Source organism: Diospyros lotus, chromosome 11, assembly GCF_014633365.1.
Source record: "Diospyros lotus cultivar Yz01 chromosome 11, ASM1463336v1, whole genome shotgun sequence".
Lineage (NCBI taxonomy): Eukaryota > Viridiplantae > Streptophyta > Magnoliopsida > Ericales > Ebenaceae > Diospyros > Diospyros lotus.
In genome coordinates, this window is record NC_068348.1 from 19,563,208 (window position 1) to 19,583,660 (window position 20,453).

The window sequence follows — 20,453 nt, forward strand, 5'->3', positions numbered from 1 at the left end:
TTGCTCCAAGTTGCATGTGGAGCAATTTTTTGGACCAAATTACCCTACTGAGTGGCTTGTTTGCGATCTTGCTAGTGAAGTTTGGTCAACAAAACGCTACCCCAAGACACACATCCTTGAGTGGGGCCCACTGGTCTCTAAAATATTGCTTTGTGTGGCCTTTCTGGTTTTCTGGCCAACCTCTGTGACTACACTTCGGCTGGCCTATATTAAATCTGTCTATTAGTGTTACTTTGGAGCTGTTTTTAGGGACTTCACTTGCCAGTTATTATGTACTCTAGTTTTTTTATGAGCCTTAATCTGTGAGTATTTGTATTCTGGTTCTATGAAGGTACTGTTTTGAGGTATCTTTTTTAATTTTTACTGAGATGTTTCCATCAGGAGTACCAATGAGTCCAAAGTATATGTACATAGAGTTACCATGCAATTGACAACCTATTCTTGTGGGTTATTGTAAACATCGTCATCTAATGGAAGCACCCCTTGACGAGGATCAAACACATACTAATCCATGGACTTAGGAGGATGCATGTGAAGTCAACCTTTTATGAATTTCAATGAGGCCTCTTATTGCAAACTTGTGAACATGCCTAGAGACGTTAAGGATTTATGGAAGTGTGTTTAATTGTTATTCTGTAGTAATTTGAACTGTATGTGAAATATTTTCTTAAAGTATTTTGAGTTGCAATAGAAATATTGATTTGTTACAAAATATTTTGCTATATCTATTACTGATTGAATATGGCTTTACTAGTATAACAGAGAATCAATAGATGCAAAAACAGATAAAGTAGACAATGGTGGCTTTTTTTTTGGTCGAATCTAAGTGTAGAGTTATGGCACATTTATGGAAAGCATAAAAGCAAATATTTTGGAATATTACTATTGGCATAAATATAGGAATTGGTATTATTTATTTATTTCTTTTGTTCATCTCCTAGTTAATCTGCTAGTTGTTATGTTCCATTAGGGTCCTAAATAAAGTATTAGTCACATTTATAAACCTTTTTTGGATGTAATTTGATACCTTTGATGTTGATAGTCTATGATTGAGTGTTCTTTTGTTTGAATTTGTTCATTGATAAGAAAATATTTGGGAAATACTACTGAAGGCATAAATATAAGACTTAGCATTATTTATTTATTTCTTTTGTATATCTCCTAGTTAATCTCTTAGTGATTATGTTCCATTAGAGGCCTAACTAGAGTATGATTAGGCAACTTTATAAACCCTTTTTGGATGTATTTGAGAACAACTTTGATATTGATAATCTCCAATTATGTGATCCTTTCTTTGAATTTGTTCATTGATAACCAAATATTTTGGGAAATATTACTCTAGTGTAAGTATAGGAATTAGCATTATTTATTTATTTCTTGTGTGCTCCTAGTTAATCTTTTGGTCATTATGTTCCATTAGAGTGCTAACTAGAGTAATATTTCTTACAATATTTGAAATATTGTATAGAAATATTTCAAATATTTGGTTATCAATGAAAAAAATTTGCAAATTGGTCACAAAATCTTACAATACTTGAAAGCCACACCAGGGAGAGGAATTTTGTTTAAATGAGAAAAAATGACTATGGAAGCTTATATGGATGCTGATTATGCTGGATCCTTGGCAGATAGAAGATCTACTATAAGTTATTGTACATTTCTTAGAGGAAATATTGTTTCATGGAGGAGTAAAAAACAACTCATGGTATCCAGATCTAGTGCTGAGACAGAACTAAGAGTATGGCTCATGGAACTTGTGAGTTATTATGATTGAGAATTATTCTTAATGATTTGGGATTAAAAAGAGCAAAACCTATGAGGTTATATAGTGACAACTCAACAATAAGCGTAGCACATAACCCAGTGCAACATGATCGAACTAAACCTATAAAGATTGATCGACATTTCATCCAAGAGAGATTAGACAATGGTCTCATCACCATATCGTATGTCTCTTCAGATAATCAATGGGCAGATGTCTTTACAAAAGGTCTTCCTACAAGTAGATTTGAAGAAATTACATGCAAGTTGGGAATGGAGAATATCCACTCACCAACTTGAGGGGAAGTGTTGGAAATATCTCAATTTACTCAAAGGATTATTCAAGTAACAGCTGGCTGAAAAATAGGAGATAAAAGGATAAAGTGATAAGGTAATTTGGAGATTAGAAAACTCCAAAAATAAAGGGATAAAGGCAAGATAATTCAAGATATCCCAGCAGTTTTTTAAATTCTTGTTGTTGTATTTTATCTTCTAAACATTCAAATATGTTCCTAGAATATAAGAGATAACCTAGGTGATTCTTGTTATTGTATTTTATCTTCTAAACATTCAAATATGTTCCTAGAATATAGGAAATAACTTAGGTGTTGTCTATAAATATCCCATACTACTCGAGAATAGATCAAGCAAGCAATATACAGTTCTTCCTGCTTGTTTCATCTTCTTCTACATATTTTATAATACATGACAAGTTTATTGAAAATTGAAGCCAGTGGCAAGGTTGATTTTAAAGATGATGCCTAGATCATAAATTTGAGAGTTTTGTATCGTAGTGAATAAAATAATGTGTGTATATCAAAATGTATAATACAAGAGAATATGTATATACAAATATTTTAAGTTAATTACACTAATACTCCTTACTTATCATATTTAACTCCTCCTCCTCAAGCTAGAGCATATATATTGAGCATGCCCAGCTTGGTACAAATATAATTCACAGGAGAACCTTTAAGTGATTTGGTGAGTAATCAGCCAATTGATCATTGGAACCCACATATGTTGTAACTATATCCCCAGATAACACATTTTCTCTAACAAAGTGACAACCAATTTCAATGTGTTTGGTTCTCTCATGAAAAATAGGATTAGAAGCAATATGCATTGCAGCCTGATTGTCACAAATCAATTGCATAAACTTGACCTGTGTAACCCTTAACTCCTCAATTAATTGTTTTAGCCACATTAGCTCACATGTTACGACCATTGCCTTATATTTAGTTTCTGCACTGGATCTGACGACAACAGTTTGTTTCTTACTTTTCCAAGAGACTAAATTTCCACCAACAAATACACAATATCCAGATGTGGATCGCTGGTCCCTAGGCGATCATGCCCAATCAGCATCCATATATCCCACAATCTGACTGTGTCCATGATTTTGATACAATACACCCCGATCTAGGGCTGCCTTAATATACTGAAGAATACGAATCACTACATCCCAGTGACTGTCACAAGATGAATCCAAAAGCTGACTTACCACACTCATAGCAAATGAAATATTAGGACGTGTGACTGTGAGGTAGTTAAGCTTCGCAACTAGTCGACGGTAGTGCCTAGGGTCATAAAGAAACTCCCCTATCCTGGTAACAATTTGATATTCGGATCTATTAGAGTAAAATTACAGCGTTCCCTATAGACTCTCTCAACCCAATAACTCATAGAAATCACTCAAAACCTCCCAAAACACAAACGATAAAAGAGAATGAATGAGAATAAGAAAAACTGTAAAGAACACAGGTGATTTATCCTTTTTTAGTCCCAAATTATGGGATTACGTCCAGACTATTGTAGCCTTTCCCAATCCACTATCTTGATCTTTAGGATGATTACAGAGATAATCCTAAATCCTCACTCAGCCCATATATCCTGAAAGCTAACCTAATTTCTTGAGATTACAAAAGCTTATCCCTAGCCTTACTCTCAGTCACTCAATCAATCCCAACCCACAAGATAGAAATAGAAAACTTCTTGGAATGAAGCTACTTTCTTGCCTACCCCCACGATCCCTATTTATAGACCATAGGGACGTGAGTTACAACTGCCTAACTGCATGACTGGAAATAACAAACAACTAACTCGGTCATCCACTCTTCTAAAAACATGCCTTCTAGAAGAATACTCATTCTAACCCTAAAGTAGAAAAACATATAAATGCAGTAGTACAAAATAGCCGTCTACAAATAAAGTCCTAATCTAGTACAAATGACATAACAGGATCCATAGGGGGGTATCTATTGACTTACAATCAAGCAACCATGTCTCCTCTAGCATGTCCAAGGCATACTTTTTTTGAGAAATATAGATGCCTTGCTTTGATCGAGCTACCTCAATACCCAAAAAAATTTCAAGGGACCCAAATCCTTAGTTTGAAACTATTGGCGAAGATGTGCCTTCAATTCAGTGATACCAACATCATCATTCCCTGTAAGTACTATATTATCAACATATACCACTAGAAGAATGTGGCGGCCAAACTGAGAGTGGTAGAAAACAAAATGATCAGCTCTACTACGAGTTAACCCAAACTCAAGAAAAACTAAACTGAATTGACCAAACCAAGTCAAGGAGACTGTTTTAGGCCGTATAAGGATTTTCGAAGGTGACACACCATCCCAGACTCTCTCTGAGCAACAAAGCTAGGAGGTTGCTCCATATACACCTCTTCCTGTAAATCGCCATGAAGGAAGTCATTCTTGATGTCCAGTTGATGAAAGGCCAGTGAAACATAGCAGCAAGGGACAAAAAAAGGTGAACAGGGGAGATCTTAGCAATAGGAGAAAATGTATTGCCATAATTGAGGCCAAAAACCTGAGTGTATCCTTTGGCAACAAAGTGAGCCTAAAGGTTATCAATCTGGCCATCAGGACCAACTTTTAACAGTGTAAATCCAATGATAATCAATAGTAGACTTACCCTTGGGAAGAGGTACCAAATCTCAGTGGAATTTAAGGCAAACATTTCTTCAACCATAGCAGCCCGCCACTGGGATGGGAAAGAGCTTTTGGAACAGATTTAGGAAGAGAAATAGAAGATAAAGAAGAAACAAAAGCATAATATCTAGGGGACAAAGAATTATAACTAACAAAATGTGAAATGGGATAGAGAGTGGTGTAATGATGAGTACCTTTACGAAAAGCAATAGTAGTCAAGATCAGAAACCGAGGGAGACGGACTAGAGAAGGAAGAACCAATGGGCACAGAGGATGAGTCAGTGGACGACTCCCTTGGACTAGCGACGATAGGTGCTATTGATGGGGCCACAAGTCAAGGACGCTGCTGATAGACTTGAAGATTGGGGTGATCAAGGCGAGAGGCAGAGGGCGATGGAGAAAGAGAAGAGGAAAGGTCAAGAAAAGGAACAGGCAAAGGTAAGCCAATATACACGGACTCATAGAACTCAGACAAAGGGAGAAAATAAAGAGATGACTCAAAGAAGGTAACATACGCTAAAACAAAATAGAGAGCTAATTGAGGAGAGTAGTAACGATACCTCTTCTAAAGGCGTGAATAATCAAGAAAAACACATTTTATAGAACGAGTGGATAGCTTATCACGACTTGGGGCAAGATGGTGAACAATTCAGGTACTCCCAAAAATATGAGGAGGAAGAGAATATAAGTCAACTCAAGGAAAAAAAACAGAATGAGGAATTTGGTCATTAAAGATAGAGGATGGCATTTGGTTAATTAAGTAACATGCAGTTAAGACAACATCATCACAGCATTGAAGTGGAACATGCATATGAAGAAGAGGCGTGCGGGTGGTTTCAATTAAATGACGATTCTTTCGTTCAACTACCCCATTTTGTTGTGGGGTTCCAGGACATGAAGTTTGGTGAGGAATCCCATTGGATGCCATATAAGATTTAAATGGTGAGGACAAATATTCAAGGGCATTATCACTACGGAGAACATGAGTAGGCACATTAAACTGAGTTCTAATTTCAACACAAAATGTAGTGAAGATAGAAAACAATTATGAATGCGTTTTCATTAAATATAGCCATGTAGTTCGAGAAAAATCATTAATAAAGGTTACAAAATAATGAAAACCTTATTTTGAACTGACACGACTGGAACCCCATACATCCGAATGGACCACTGAAAAAGGAGAACTAACATGTTTATTGACTCTACTCAGGAAAGAATTACGACTATGTTTCCCAAGTTGACAAGACTCACATTCTAAGGAAGAAATACTAGAGAGATTGAGAACCATCTTCTTGAGATAGGGTAGAGACTAACCAACAATGGACCTATAGGGGGAAAGTAGTCGTTGTGCACGCCACTGATGAAGCAGGGTGAGATAGATAATAGATTCCGTGAGACTCAAGTGTCGTGCTAGTTGTTTGTCTAGTTCTTCGATCCTGAACAAGAATAGAATCAGACAAAAATGGTATAAAGCAATTAAGACTATGAGTGAGTTGATTGATAGAAAGTAAATTAAAGGGACACTGTGGTAAATTTAAGACAGATGACAATGGTAAAGTAGGAAGGGGTAATGCTGTGTCAATACCCATGACTGAGGTGTGAAAGCCATCAGCCAATGTAACAAGAGGTAGAGACTTCAAAGTTTGAATATGGGATGGAAGAGAATGATTACCAGACATGTGATTGGTGGCACCAGAGTCGAAGATCCATGGACTAAGAGAAGATGTGGACTTAGTAAAGCAAGCAATAGGGTTACCGGTGTGAGCAAGGGATGTGACAGGTGAAGTGGCCTATTGTGCTGCCCGGAACTAAAGGAACTAAGCATACTCCCCCTCGGAGATAGTCACTGGTGAGGAATCACTAGGTGTGATAGATGTATGACCCTCTGAAGCGCCAACAACAATGTTAGCAGTACTAGTTGCTTGAGGTGGGTGACCATGTAAGCGATAACAAGTCTTCCAAGTGTGACCAAGACGATTACAATAGGAGCATTGGGGCTGAGGATGCTTGCCACCGCAATGTCCACCTGAATTACTTCCATGACTAGGATGAGAATCAATCTGGGTAGTAGCAAAGGCAGAGTGATCTCCAGGTACAGATGTGCCACAATTAGTAGTAATAGAAGAGGCTCTAAGTAACCTGGAAAATACCTCCATCAAAGGAGGTAGAGAGGCACTGCCGAGAATTTGTGCCTTCACTGATTCAAGCTCCGATCGAATCCCACGAAGACATAGAACAATAAACATTTGATTACGCTACGATTGTTGTTTCTTGATATATGTATCAGGGGGCATCAACTTGTTAAAATCAGTACAAGAAGCTTGGAGCTTACCCAAATAGGTGGTCATATCTAAATCAACTTGTCGTAGATTGAATAATGCACCAATGACATCATAAATACAAGTGATGTCACTCGTATATACACGAGCTCGAGTCTGAGTCCAAGTCCAAGTCCATAGAGCATTACACTCATGAAGACTTGAGATTGATTTTCCTCGAGAATAGTTGAAATGATCTTTGATAAATGATCCTCATGTCTAAGAAACCAAATTTCAATCGCTGATGACCAAGTAGAATAATTTTGTTTATTCAATTTCTCCGTGGTAATGACTGGTGTGCCTAAAAAATGGGGAATGGTTACAATTGTGGACGTGGTAGAGAGGCTTGTGGATGAAGAGTGTGCTGTAGATGAAGACATGATACAGAAAGAACAACCCTCTATTTTAGCTAACCGAATCTGGAGCAGGTCGAATCTGGGCCAGATCTAGGCAAGATCTGGGTGAGAAGCTTAAAGCTTCTTTAATGGCAGAAACTTGAAGATGGTGACGGCGGCTACAAACGGTAAAAGGTGCAATCGGCAGACAATGAGGGAAGAAGGCCGACGATTGTCAATTGGAGAAGATGGCCGACGATCAGTTGGTGGAACAGATCGATGAAGTGTAAGGCGGTGGCGTCGATAGTGGTCTAAGGTCGATCGATGTCCGAACACAAATCAACGGAAGAATGCACCAGATCTGAGAGTCGTTGGCCGAGGAGAAAAACACGCACCAGATTTGAGAGTTGCGACTGTAGATGCATGAGATGTCATCGGGAATCAAGTAAGCCAGAGAGATACGAGAGACCAGCGTTGGATAGCAGTGGCGGCGATGATGGCTAATAGAGTGATCGGCAATAGTGGCAATGGCTGGCGACAGCGGCGACGACGAGAGCGATGATGATGACTGGAACTAGGGTTATGGTTTGTTGACTGTAATTTTGTGCACCTCCGTTTAACGAGGGTGAACTAACCCCCCATTAGTTTGGGGGGTAAAAAAGTCTTTTTTTTTTTTTTGGGGGGGGGGGGGGGGGTTTCTCTCCCTAAGAAACCCACCCTGCTTCTCTCTCTCCCCTTCCCTTGCTCTCACCTCCGTCTTGCCATTGTTGCCTCGCCTTGCTATTACATCCTCACTGCCTTGCCTTGTTGCTGCATCCTCCCTCTTCGCGGCGGTCGGCAAATGTGTTTAAGGCAGTGAGAGGGTTGCTAGAGAAAAAGAGGGAAGAGCAGAAAGGACAGAGGAGAGGAGAGAGATAGGGCCCCCACAAAATTGATGGAGGTTACGTGCACCTCCATTAAAGTGGGTGCACAAAATCGCACTCAGGTTTGTCTAGTGACTCTTATACCAAGTGAATAAAAATAATGTGTGTATATCAAAATGTATAATACAAGAGAATATATATTGTGGGAAAAAGGAAATGGTATTCCTTCATGTTATTTATACAAGAGTGTTCCTAAGAATTCTCCTAAGTTTTAGAACTAGATTACATTCCGTACCTTTTAGGACTAGATTACTTACCTTATATCTAGGACTAGATTGCAACAATTTAAATATGCAACAAATAGATAAAACACAAAATAGATAAAAAAAGGTAAAAAGATAAAATCCTATCTCTATCTTGATTTTCGTTCGTCTTTTATCTTCACCGTTTATTCTCGTTCCAACACTCCCCCTCAAGCTGGGGAGTAGATATCAATCATACCTAGCTTGTTGATCATGGCTTCAAATTGGCTATTTGGCAAACCTTTTGTAAGAACATCAGCTACTTGATGGTTGGAAGGAATATATGAAATTTTCAATAGACCACTATCCAATTTTTCCTTTAGGAAATGCCTATCAATTTCAATATGCTTGGTTTTTTCATGTTGCACCAGATTATAGGTTATACTTATAGTTGATTGATTATCTCCCAAGAGTTCAATAGGCCTTTGTATCGAAATTTTCAAATCTTCTAGGATAATCTTTACCCATAAGAGTTCGTATACACCTAGAGCCATAGCTCTAAATTCCGCCTTAACACTAGATCTAGCCACCATCCCTTGCTTTTTACTCCTCTAGGATATCAGATTTCCTCATAGGAATACACAATATTCGGTTGTAGATCTTCGGTTAACCAGAGAACCACCATAATTAGCATTTATATAGCCTTGAAGCTTTAAGTCTGTCCCTGGAGTGAATAAGATCCCTTTTCCAGGCGTAGCTTTAAGATAACATAAAATCTTCCTTACTGTTGCCATATGTTCTTCATTAGGATCATGCATAAACTGACTGACTAGTTTAACAACAAACAATATGTCAAGCCTAGTATGTGATAGATATATTAATCGCCCTACCAAGCGTTGAAATCTCCATTTGTCCACTTCTTTACCACCCTTATTAGCTTGTAATTTTGTATTGGGATCAACTGTTGTCCTTCCTCCTAATAGCCTTGTTTCATCAAGCAAATCCAAGACATATTTTCGTTGTGATAGAAAAATACCTTCCTTTGAGTGTGCTACTTCTATACCTAAGAAGTATTGTAATTGGCTGAGATCTTTGATTTCAAATTCCCAAGCTAAGTTTTATTTGAAATAGCCTTGCTCAATTGTGTCATTCCTCGTCACCACAATATCATTCACACAGACAAGTAAAACTGTTACCTTTTCTCCTGTATGTTTGATAACTAGGGTGTGGTCTCCTTGGCTTTGATGGTATCCCATAGAAAGCATGGCCTTTGAAAATCTTCCAAACCATGCATGAGGGGACTGTTTGAGCCCATATAGGGCTTTCTTGAGTTTACAAACCTGATTCTTCCCATCTCCTTCATGTTCAAAACCTGGAGGGATTTCCATAAAAACCTCTTCCTCTAAATCTCCGTGTAAGAAGGCATTTTTGACATCAAATTGTTGCAATTTCTATACAAATTTAGCTGTCAATGCTATGAGAATTCTCACCGTAGTCATTTTGACCACAGGAGCAAAAGTTTCTAGATAATCAATACCATAAGACTAAGTATAACCCTTGTCCACTAGGCGGGTCTTATACTTGTCAAGAGTTTCATCGGCCTTATATTTGACATTAAAAATCCATCTGTAGTCCACTGGTTTTGTATCCCTTGTTCTAGGAACTAACTCCCAGGTTTGGTTCCTCTCTAGTGCATCCATTTCTTCTAGCATGGCCTTTTTCCAATTATGATTTTTCACAGCTTCTTCTACTGATTTGAGAATAGCAATTGCATCCAATGATGTTAGGAAACTTTGATGTTGAGGGGATACATAGTGATATGATAGATAAGAAGCTAATGGATGTTTGGTGCAAGTTCTAACACCTTTTCGGATGGCAATTGGAAGGTCCAAGTCTAGGAGTTTTGGTTGAGGTTGCGATATATTGGAGGTGGTGGCTGAGTCCTTACTTGGTGTAATTTCAAGGCTAGTATTCGGAGCTGATGATGTGCTTGGTTGCAGTTCTTCAATGAGCTGCCTTCTCTTGTACATATAAGGAGAATCTTTGTATCTTATAGGAGAACTGAGCCTTGAGTGAACTTGTTCTGTAGGATGATTGGTTGGTAAGGGTTGAGGTGTCATAATAGGGCGGGTATCTTGGGAAGGAAGACCCTGACCGGCTGCTCTTGTTTCGAGACTAGTATTTAGAAATTCCCAGTCCATATCTATAGGTTTGATATCTGCTGGCCTTGCTGGAATGGGAGCAAAATAGGGTTGATATTCACTGAATGTGACATCTTTTGAAACATAGAACTTTTGGGTGTTTGGGTGGTAGCACTTATACCCCTTTTGTGTTAGAGAATATCCAAGGAAGATGCACTTAAGAGCCCTAGGGTCCAACTTGTCTCTATGGATTTTGAGTATGTGAACAAAACATACACATCCAAACACTCTTAAGGGTAACTGAGTATAAAGATTAAGGTCTGGGAAAAATGAAGTTAAACATTGGAAAGGACTTCGACTATTGAGAACCCTAGATGGTACCCTATTAATGACATAAGTAGCAGTTAACATTGCTTCCCCCAAAAATATTTTGGCACATAATGATGATGAAGTAAGGTTCGGGTGACATTGAGAAGATGACGTATCTTTCTCTCTGCCACCCCATTTTGTTGGGGCGTATCAATGCAAGATGACTCATGTATGATACCCTCTTGTTGGAAATAATTGTGCAAGTGAGTGTTAAAATAATCCTTTGCATTGTTTGTTCTAAACCTTTTTATAGTAGTTCCAAATTGGGTTTGAATCATTTTGCAAAATGTGATCAACACGGACCCAATAACAACCTTATCTTTTAGAAGAAATACCCAACACATTCGAGTGCAATCATCGATAAACGTAATAAACCATTTTTCCCTAGAACAATTGGGTATTCTGGATGGTCCCAAAACATCAGAATGAATCAAGTAGAATGATTTTGAAGATAAATTGTTACTAATTGGATACGAGATTCGATGATGTTTAGCAACAATGCATTCATCACACCTAAGACTACTAGGATCTAACGAATTAAACAAATTTGGAAATAATTGTATTAACACTCTAAATGGAGGATGACCTAGTCTAAAATGGTATAACCATATAGAATATAAGTTAGAGGCTGATTGGGAGAAAGAAGAAAAAGCCACAAGTTGTTGTTGTCTCGTTGTAGAACAATCATTCTCCCCATCCAAGATGTAGAGCCCATTTCGAACTTTAGCCACACCAATCATTTGCCCCGTTTTCTTGTCCTGAAACTTACACATTGAAGGTGAGAAAACAGCCAAATAGTCAAGATTTTGGGTTAGTTTCTGTATAGAGATTAAGCTGGTAGTTAGAGTTGGAACATGAAGAACTTGTTCAAGGGAAACCTAAGAGTTCAATGATACTTTGCCTTTACCTAAGATAGAGAAAGTGGTTCCATTGGCAATCATGATATGTTTGGTAGGATCAAGGGTGTCATAGGTCACAAAACAATGAATATTAGGGGTCATGTGGTTGGTAGCCCCTAAATCAAGGACCCAACTGCTATTCTTACCAATTTTAGAAGCTAAAAAAATTGTATAGGAAGGGAAGTTACCTTGGGAGTTATCTTGATGGGCAAAGGAGCAGGTTCCTCCATCTTGAAACGTCCGGAGAAAAGCCTTTAACTTACCTAACTTCTCGATATTAAGTTGGGTAAAATTAGCTTATGCTTCTCCTTTATCAACCTCCTCTTCTTGTTCCTTGTTAACATGAAAACTTTGGGATTTCATGTTCTTGAAGCCTCCAATCCTGCTCAAGACTGTCTCCTTCCCATGCAGTTTAAAGCATGTTTCCCTAGTGTGGCGAGGCTTTTTGCAAAAGCTACACCACTGTGAATCTCGATTAGTACTAGGGTTGCAGTTCTGGAAGCCTAATCCTGATCTGCCGAGGTTCCGAAACCCTGATTTTCCAGCTTTATTTCCTTTGCCTTCTTGCTTGTTGATCACTAGGGCTGATCCCTCGGTGGTATGTTCAGTTAGCATAGCATATCTTCGATTTTCCTCACTCCTTACAATTACAAAAACCTCATTTAGATTTGGGAGTTTATCCTTACCAAGAATTTGCACCCTTACTTGGTCAAATTTAGGATTGAGTCCAACTAGGAACTCAACAATCCGGTCTCGCTCAATTATTTGATTGAATGTTGCAGCATCTTCTTGGCATACCATCTTGATGAGCTGATATTGGTCAAGTTCCAGCCATAATCCTCTCATCAAGTTGTAGTAATCCGTGATTGTGAGCTGGCTTTGTTTGGTAGATGTGATCTTTGTTTTGACTTCAAAGATCACGGAAGCATCCTGGGTTTTGGAGTATGTCTGTTGTGCTGTCTCCCATACGACTGTGGCTGTGCTCAGGAACATAGAGTTCCTACTAATTTCTGGTTGCATAGTGCCCCATAACCAAGACATGATGCGAGAATCATCTATGTCCCAGGCTATATAAGTTGAATCCATTTCCATAGGAGGGTTTCCAGCTAGATGGTTACCCTTCCCATGGCCTTTAAGAAGAGTCTTCATTAATTGGGCCCATTGAAAGAATTTTCGTCCAACCTATAAGATGGATGGACTATAGGTAATTCAAAGGCGAGAGGAACTTCACCAGCTACTGGAGAGTGATCCGACTGGTGTCCTTCCACTAGATTTGTCTCACCAGTTGCAGGATTTGGACTTGCTACATCTGATAATTCTGTCATCGCAATCTGAGGAAGGCTGAAATCTTGAACTGTTGTAGGTTACCAAAGGCTCTTGGAACTTTAGGCTAGTGAGTGCAATAAAGGCACTCGGGTGAGAACAAATCAGACCAAGAACTGTGCAATAAAGGCAGAACCGATTGGCGGATCAAATAGAAGGCTGTGCGATGAAGGCAGAAACAAGGAAGGAACTGTGCAATGAAGGTACTAGGGCTACAACGTATCAAGCTAGGACTGAAGCTCTAATACCATGTGGGAAAAAGGAAACGATATTCCTTCATATTTTATTGATGTATATAACAGAATTTATATAAGAGTGTTCCTAAGAATTCTCCTAAGTTTTAGAACTAGATTACATTCCTTACCTTTTAGGACTAGATTACTTACCTTATATCTAAGACTAGATTACAACAATTTAAATATACAACAAATAGATAAAAAAAGGTAAAAAGATAAAATCCTATCTCTATCTTGATTCTCGGCCGTCTCTTATCTTCACTACTTCTTAATCTCGTTCCAACATATATATACAAATATTTTAAGTTAATTACTCTAATACTCCTTATCTTATTTAACAGTTACATATGCCTAAATTAGAACACTTAGCATGTAATGTAATTTGAAAGGAATAGTGAATTGTAAACTCTCATTTTGAAGTATGATTTATAAAGCAAACTATGGCTAACGTTTATACTATTAAATCATGCTCAAATTGCTTTATATGATGTGATATTGGTGAGGTGAAGCATCAAATGGTGTCGTTTGAGCTTGGAGATAGGAAGGCCACGTGTGGCAACCGCTGGCTGCCTGTGGCACCAGCAGGATGGCCACACGCGACAACCATCCCTCGCTCCATCAGGTGCCTGATTGCCTTTCCATTGGAATAATTGATCATGTTGCACGATCTGATCTTAGCCGCTCATCCTACTTTTATAAGACTCCATCCCAGCCGTCTAAAATTACTATTTATCTCTCTCCTCGGGATATGGAGCATTAGATGAGAAAAAGGGGGGAAGAGAAGGGAAAGATTGTCGTCTTCGGCCTAGGGTTTTTTGGGGATTTTCTATCAATTTTGCTCTATAAATGCTCTGTTTATGTTTTTCTTGTTCTCTGGTTCGATAGGTACAAGCCTCTAATCTGTATTTGTGATTATTGGGTGATTTTGTTAGTGAACCAGTGATGTACAGAGAGTGTTTGTGAGTTGTTTGTGTGGGTGTAATCTCCGTTTATCATATAGTGTAGTGAGCTCTTTTCTCCGAAGCTCAACGTGGACGTAGTCCTATTTTTTGGGGTGAACCACGGTAAATCCTTGGCCTCTTCTCTTTCCTTTATATTTTCAGTTTGTGTTTATATTCCGAGTTTGTGTATATGCTTCCAGCCATGAAGGCAAGTTTCCTGTGATTGAACTTGGGCAGTTTTTCCCTAGAGTGTTTTGTCTGTTCGTAACATGATGTATATTAACATTCTAGTGGGTAATGTATAAATTGTGGATCAAGAATAATGGTCATTTGATGGTTGGAAATTTGGAGGATAACTTGTAGGTGTTTACTGTTTGAGCAAGCTTTGATTGATCAAAGTAGCAAGTATGGTCAACCAAACATGTTCTGCAGCTTAAAAGAAGAGTAAACAAATCCAAGCCGAGTAAGTAAATATAGGACCATGGGTGGTCATGAGCGCTTCCAAAACAGTTTGCTGGGTCATATAGAGGCTTGGAAAGGAAACTGAGAACAAAAAGAATACCCAGCATGTGAGTAGTCCCTTGTGACTTCTTGTAGAAGGGTCATGGGATCAGGCCTGGGCAGGACTGGGCCCAGCAACTAGACAGAATGGTGATTTTAAGTACTTTATGATCCTCACAAGTTCCCATTTTTTTAATAAAATCAACTTTTATTTAGGAGGCAGGTAATTGAATATTAAAATTATGTTTACTGTGCCAAGTTATGAGGTAGTTTCATTGGCTGCTAGGATAAAAAATAGTCGCTGCTACCTTCATTGAACTATAGTAAGATATATCAATTAGAGTAGTGTAGGTATGGAGGCTTGATATTGCTCCTCTCATGCATTGACAGCTTAAGCTTCTTGAAACCTAATCAGAAAATTCACAGGCTATGCTGTGTGAAAGGAACATGCAGTACTGAAACTCCGTGTAGGCTTTTTCCCGTTTTTATAGTCTAGCATTAAGACAGTTGTAACCAACCTCCAATATAGGGCTGGTTTAGAAATTTCAATTAATTGTTTTTCTTTATCCCACTCTTTTACAAACATGAACCTCTTTTTCTTTTTCTTTTTTTCTGGTTGCAGTCTTAAAGTCCAACGCAGCTTTTTCGGACAAGACGCCATCTTCTGCGTCCCCTTTATTCGATCAGCAGTCAACTGAGGCATCTCCCGCTGGGTGAGTTGTGATCATTAGATGTTTTAGATTGTATCTACGTCCATGCATCTTATTAAGATGCTTACATTTGATATTTAGAAGTTTGCATTTGTGAAACTTGTTTCTATACTTATTACTTGCATTATGTTTCTCTCATGTTGTTCAGAGCTTTCTAACTTTTGTTGGTCCTCCTGCATGCTTAGTTTTCATCATATTATAATCTCTAATTCTTTAGGAACATATTGACGGGAATGTGCTTATTGACAAAAGCAAGGAATTATTCTGAGCTTTCTGGGATTTCTTGAAGTGATAATGCTTAAAGGAGAGTCGTTTTTTGAAATTTTCTTTTTGTTTGTTCGTCACTTTCCCAACAATCAATGTTATTGATTTAATGGTCCTCTCAGTTCTTTTAATCATTCTGGGGTGGTGATGGAGCTGGCTGGGATATGGCTCCTCGCCCATGTGTGGAGGCAGCAATGTTTCTGGTTAGGTTTGTTTGTGGCAGGATATAACAAAGCCAAACTGCAGAAATTAGTCCTAGTTTTGGGCGCAGATGTGAAGAGTGTTTGGGATGAAGAGTTGGGGAGCCCCTATTGTGGCACTTCAGATCGTGGGCGAAGTGATTTTCAACTATTGGTTCATGGTTGGGAAAGCTGTTTTGTTGTGTAAGGCCCAACCCAGCTGCTGTTCTTCAGCAAACTTGATTGGCCCTTTAGACTTGGAGTCTTTCTGAAGGGTGATGGTGGGGCTTGCAGTGGCACAGGCCTTTGGTGGTGATGTTGGGAGGGAATTCAGGTTGTCTCACAGCTGATTGATTCTAAGGAGTGTCTGGCAAGGTCAGAGCTAGTTCTCAACAATGTTATGGCACTAAAGAAGGCTACCACTGGGGGCAAAGCTAACTATTCCCTGCATCTGTCAGAAAGCCCTAGCCAACTGGTATCTGGTTTCCTCCCAATGGGTGGTTGTGATTTTGAGGATTTTTGTTCTTTTGAATGTGTGGGATGGGTGATTCTAACAGGCCAGAAGTTGCTGTAGGCCTCTTGTCCATGTTAGCAAAGGGGGTTTAGCAGATTGCAGTTCTATGTCTCAAGATTTTGTCAAGGGCTATTCTGCCATATCTGATGATCCAGCTTGGGGTCCGTCATGGGTGTTGAACTGTATTTTCCTTGTTTAGAGGTTGTGCTGACCTGTAGGAGTGCCACTTCTGGAAGCAATGAAGTAGACAGGCAGATTGTGGAAGGAGGAATGTTGGTTCTTTTGCTAAGGAGAGTTTGCACAAGTTAATTGGGCCTAAGAAGCTTGGGAACTTCAGAGCTGGTGCCTTGTTGCCTAAGACACTACCATCCATCAGATAGTTCTGGATACACACGTCACTCATCTAAATGGGGTTTAAGTATTTTTTTCTCATTTAGTTTTTAGAATTCCACACCTGGGAGACACACTATCCATTACACAAAAATGAATATCTTTCACTTACGTTCAGTTTTCACTTGTGTGAGAAGATTAAGCTTGTAGGAAAAGGCAATGTATGAAAAGGCAAGATTGAGATAGAACGGTATTACAAAAAGGCAATGTATGAAAATGGGGACCCACCAAGTGGGATTAAGGCTTGGATGTTGTTGTTCTAACTCTAAGGTTGGATAAGAAAGAGAGGTGGTTGCCCTTTTAAGGGAAGAGAAGCTTGCTTAAATCAGAGATGGAAGGAGAGGAAGGAGGCCTTGAATCTTAGGATTGGAGGAGATCAATTGGAAGAAGAAATCCAGGGCAGTTTTGGTTGATGAATTATATTAGTAGGTTTCTTCAGAAGATGGCTACTATGGACTGTAGGAAAAATCAGATTGTCATATACATTATTACTAGATGGGGGGTAAATCACACTGGCATTATTGCTGAAGAGGGGGGTATGCTCAAAGAGTCAGTCCTTCACTGTTATTGTGGAGCTCCCTAAAAATCATTGCATCAAAGAGGAGAGTGGAAACTAGTTTTCCTGGGCATATTTTTGATCAATTTTTTGAGGATCATAGTTATGTTACAGAGATCTTGTGCAGAGTTGGTGTGAGCATTGTATACTTTCTATTATGATTAGGCACTTGGTCTAATATTGTTTCGCCATTACATTATTTCAGCAATGACGTATGGCATGTGGTGTGGCAGGTGGCCACATATCAAAGCATCTATACATTTTTTTTAAAGGATGAGGGGAGGTTGAACGAGCCCTTCACAGTATTGATGCTGAAAAGAGGAGTCGAAAAGCTAAATGAGTTTTGCCTAATAGTTTAGTTGGAATGCTTGCAACATTAGTGTCACGACCTAGATGAATTAGGAAGTTATTTTTTTATTTTATTTGTTATATCTTTATTTAGTTGTTATTTATAATTATGTATTGGGAGTGGTTAGGTGTAGTGGAAGGGAAGCAGTAACTGCTGTCTTCTATCTTCAGAGCAGCAGTTTGTCTTCCTATTTCTTGCTCAATTCCAATTTTATCTTCAAAAAAAAAAATTAGTTAGGACTAAAGTTCTGACATTTGGTATCAGAACAGCAGTTTCTTAGCCTCAGATTTAGCTCTTTTCAGATTTTCTCCGTTTCTGAAAGTTACCAAACGCTCGAAGCTTCTATGGATAGATTTGAAAATAAACTGGACGAACTCATGATCATGATGGCCAAACGGTATCAGGTTAGTCTTCTAGTTGAATTATTTTCTAAGGAATATCCTGATCAAGTTATTCAAAAAAAGAGACCAATCCTTGTGTTTGTTGGAGATCCATATATTACTCGTCCAAGGAATCAGTATTCCATTAACAGCCATGGAATCAGGCTCAGGAGTTCCTTGAAGTAAAGCAGTATGAGGAGAAGTCAAAATTGTGGAGAATGACTCTTTAATTACTTCCGATCTTGAGAAATTCATTAACAGTGATGATATTGGCAGTGAAATTCATTCTCCAAATAAAAACAATAAAGTCCAAGATGTTCAGAAAGTAGATCTAGAGGAACAACCTGATTCCTTAAAAAGGGAAGTTTCTGAAGAAGATACTCAAGATGGCTATCTTGGAAGTTTTGACTATGAGATGATTGGTTCAAACAATCAATCATTAGGATTGAAAGAAATTAGCAAAGAATTTCTTGAGATTGGGAAAGAGAAATATGGTTCTGAGAAAGAAAGTCCTAAGAATAATGTTCCTTTGCCTTTGGTTTCGGGGAAGGTTGAGAAGTTCATAGCTTCGGTTAAATCAGGCATCAAGGAGGTTAAGATAATTCTAGCTGGAGAATATTTGACTGTTGTTTTGAATGTTTCTAATCCTGAACAATATGACAGTCTTGTTGCCATTTCTATGGTGTAGAGATAAGTAAAGTGGGTACTTCAAGAGAGCCTGAAATACTTTTTAAACAAAGAGATGTTGTGTTTCTCTTTCATCCACAAGATAAAGCCAAGAAGGAGAAAGAAAAGGAGGCAAAAGAAAAGAGAAAGGAACAAGAAAAGGCGAAGGAAGAATTAGATAGTTAAAGCAAGGATTGGATGAAGAAATAGTGGCGAGTCACTGTGATTTCTTGGGGGAGGGAATGCCACAATCTAGATGAAGTAGGAAGTTATTTTTTTATTTCAGTTGTTATGTCTTTATCTAGTTGTTATTTACAGCTATGTATTAGGAGTAGTTAGGTGTAGTGGAGTTGCGGAAGGGAAGTGGTAACTGTTGTAACCATCATAAATAAATGTTGGTTAGTTTTATATATAAAGCCATAACCCACATTGCGAATTTATGAATGAATTGTCAAGAAGTTATTGAAGTCTTTCATTTCCCCCTATTGTTCTCTTTGTTTCTCCTTACTTTTTTTCAGTTTCTCCCTCCTTTCTATCTAATTCTCCCTTAATTCCAATTCTATCTTCAAAGAAAACCTTAGTTAGGACTAGGGTCTTGACAATTAGTAGTAGAGTTGTCTACAAGGCTTGTCAATCTACAAGGAGTGTGATCTGCAATCTCAGCATGTCTTTAATGTGGTGGAGTCATTAGGTGCTTGATATTGTGCTTGTGGTTAATGAGAATGTGGATCTTGGGGTTCAGAGTAATGTGTGTTGTTAAGGGTGGTTGTGTAAGTTATACTAGTTCAGTTCATGTTTGGGTGGGTTGGTGGGTTATTTTTTTTTGGGGGGGGGGGGGGGGGGGGGGGGGGGGGGGGGGGGGGGGGGGGGTGCTTGATATGTTGTTGCTAGTGTGAAGGGTGATTTAGTAGTTTCGAAACCAATGAATGGATGAGAATATAGGAAGAGAAACCTAAATCTAGGAAGAGAAAGAGAAATGTTCTCCAAGCCAACGGGGGTGGTGGTCAGATAGAGACAAAGGGTATGGAGGTTCAGGACAAGGGTAATTGTTACTTTTGTGGTCAGAAGGGACATTGGAAGAGGAACTGTCTAGACTATCTGAGGAGCTTTAAAGGAAAACGCCCGGAGGGTCAAGGTATTTTTCCTTCTATGTGTGTTATTGAGATTGATCTTTCGATTGGTCGATATCCTGCTTCTTGGATTGTGGATTTTGGCGTTACTTCTCATATTTGTTCGTCTGCGTAGGATCTCAATCAAAGTAGGGTGCTTGGGAAGTGCGAAGTGGTTTTGTGGGTTGGCAATAGGGCAAGCGTTGCTATATTAGCCATAGGGACTACTTTTGTATCTTTATCTTTTGGGCATGTACTGGTTTTATGTGACCATTTACATATATCGAATATGATTCGGAATGTTGTTTCAATTCTACAACTTGCAAATCACGGTTATACATTTACTTTTGCATGTAATAAATGTTTGATTATGTTTGATAATGTGTGTGTGGGCAAAGCTGTGATGATAAGCGGTCTATATTTGCTGGGAACACATGCATGTGAATATAG

The 20,453-nt window shown here is 38.7% G+C and overlaps 1 protein-coding gene across 1 annotated transcript in view; it reads left to right on the forward strand.

Annotated features, from left to right (window-relative positions):
* The window catches only part of LOC127813229 (uncharacterized), a 50,683-nt gene that overhangs the window by 26,974 nt on the left and 3,256 nt on the right, over nucleotides 1-20,453 (forward strand). Inside the window, exon 3 of the mRNA XM_052354094.1 lies at nucleotides 15,509-15,599. Coding sequence (XP_052210054.1) covers nucleotides 15,509-15,599 — 91 coding nt within the window. The remainder of the gene's footprint in view (nucleotides 1-15,508; nucleotides 15,600-20,453) is intronic.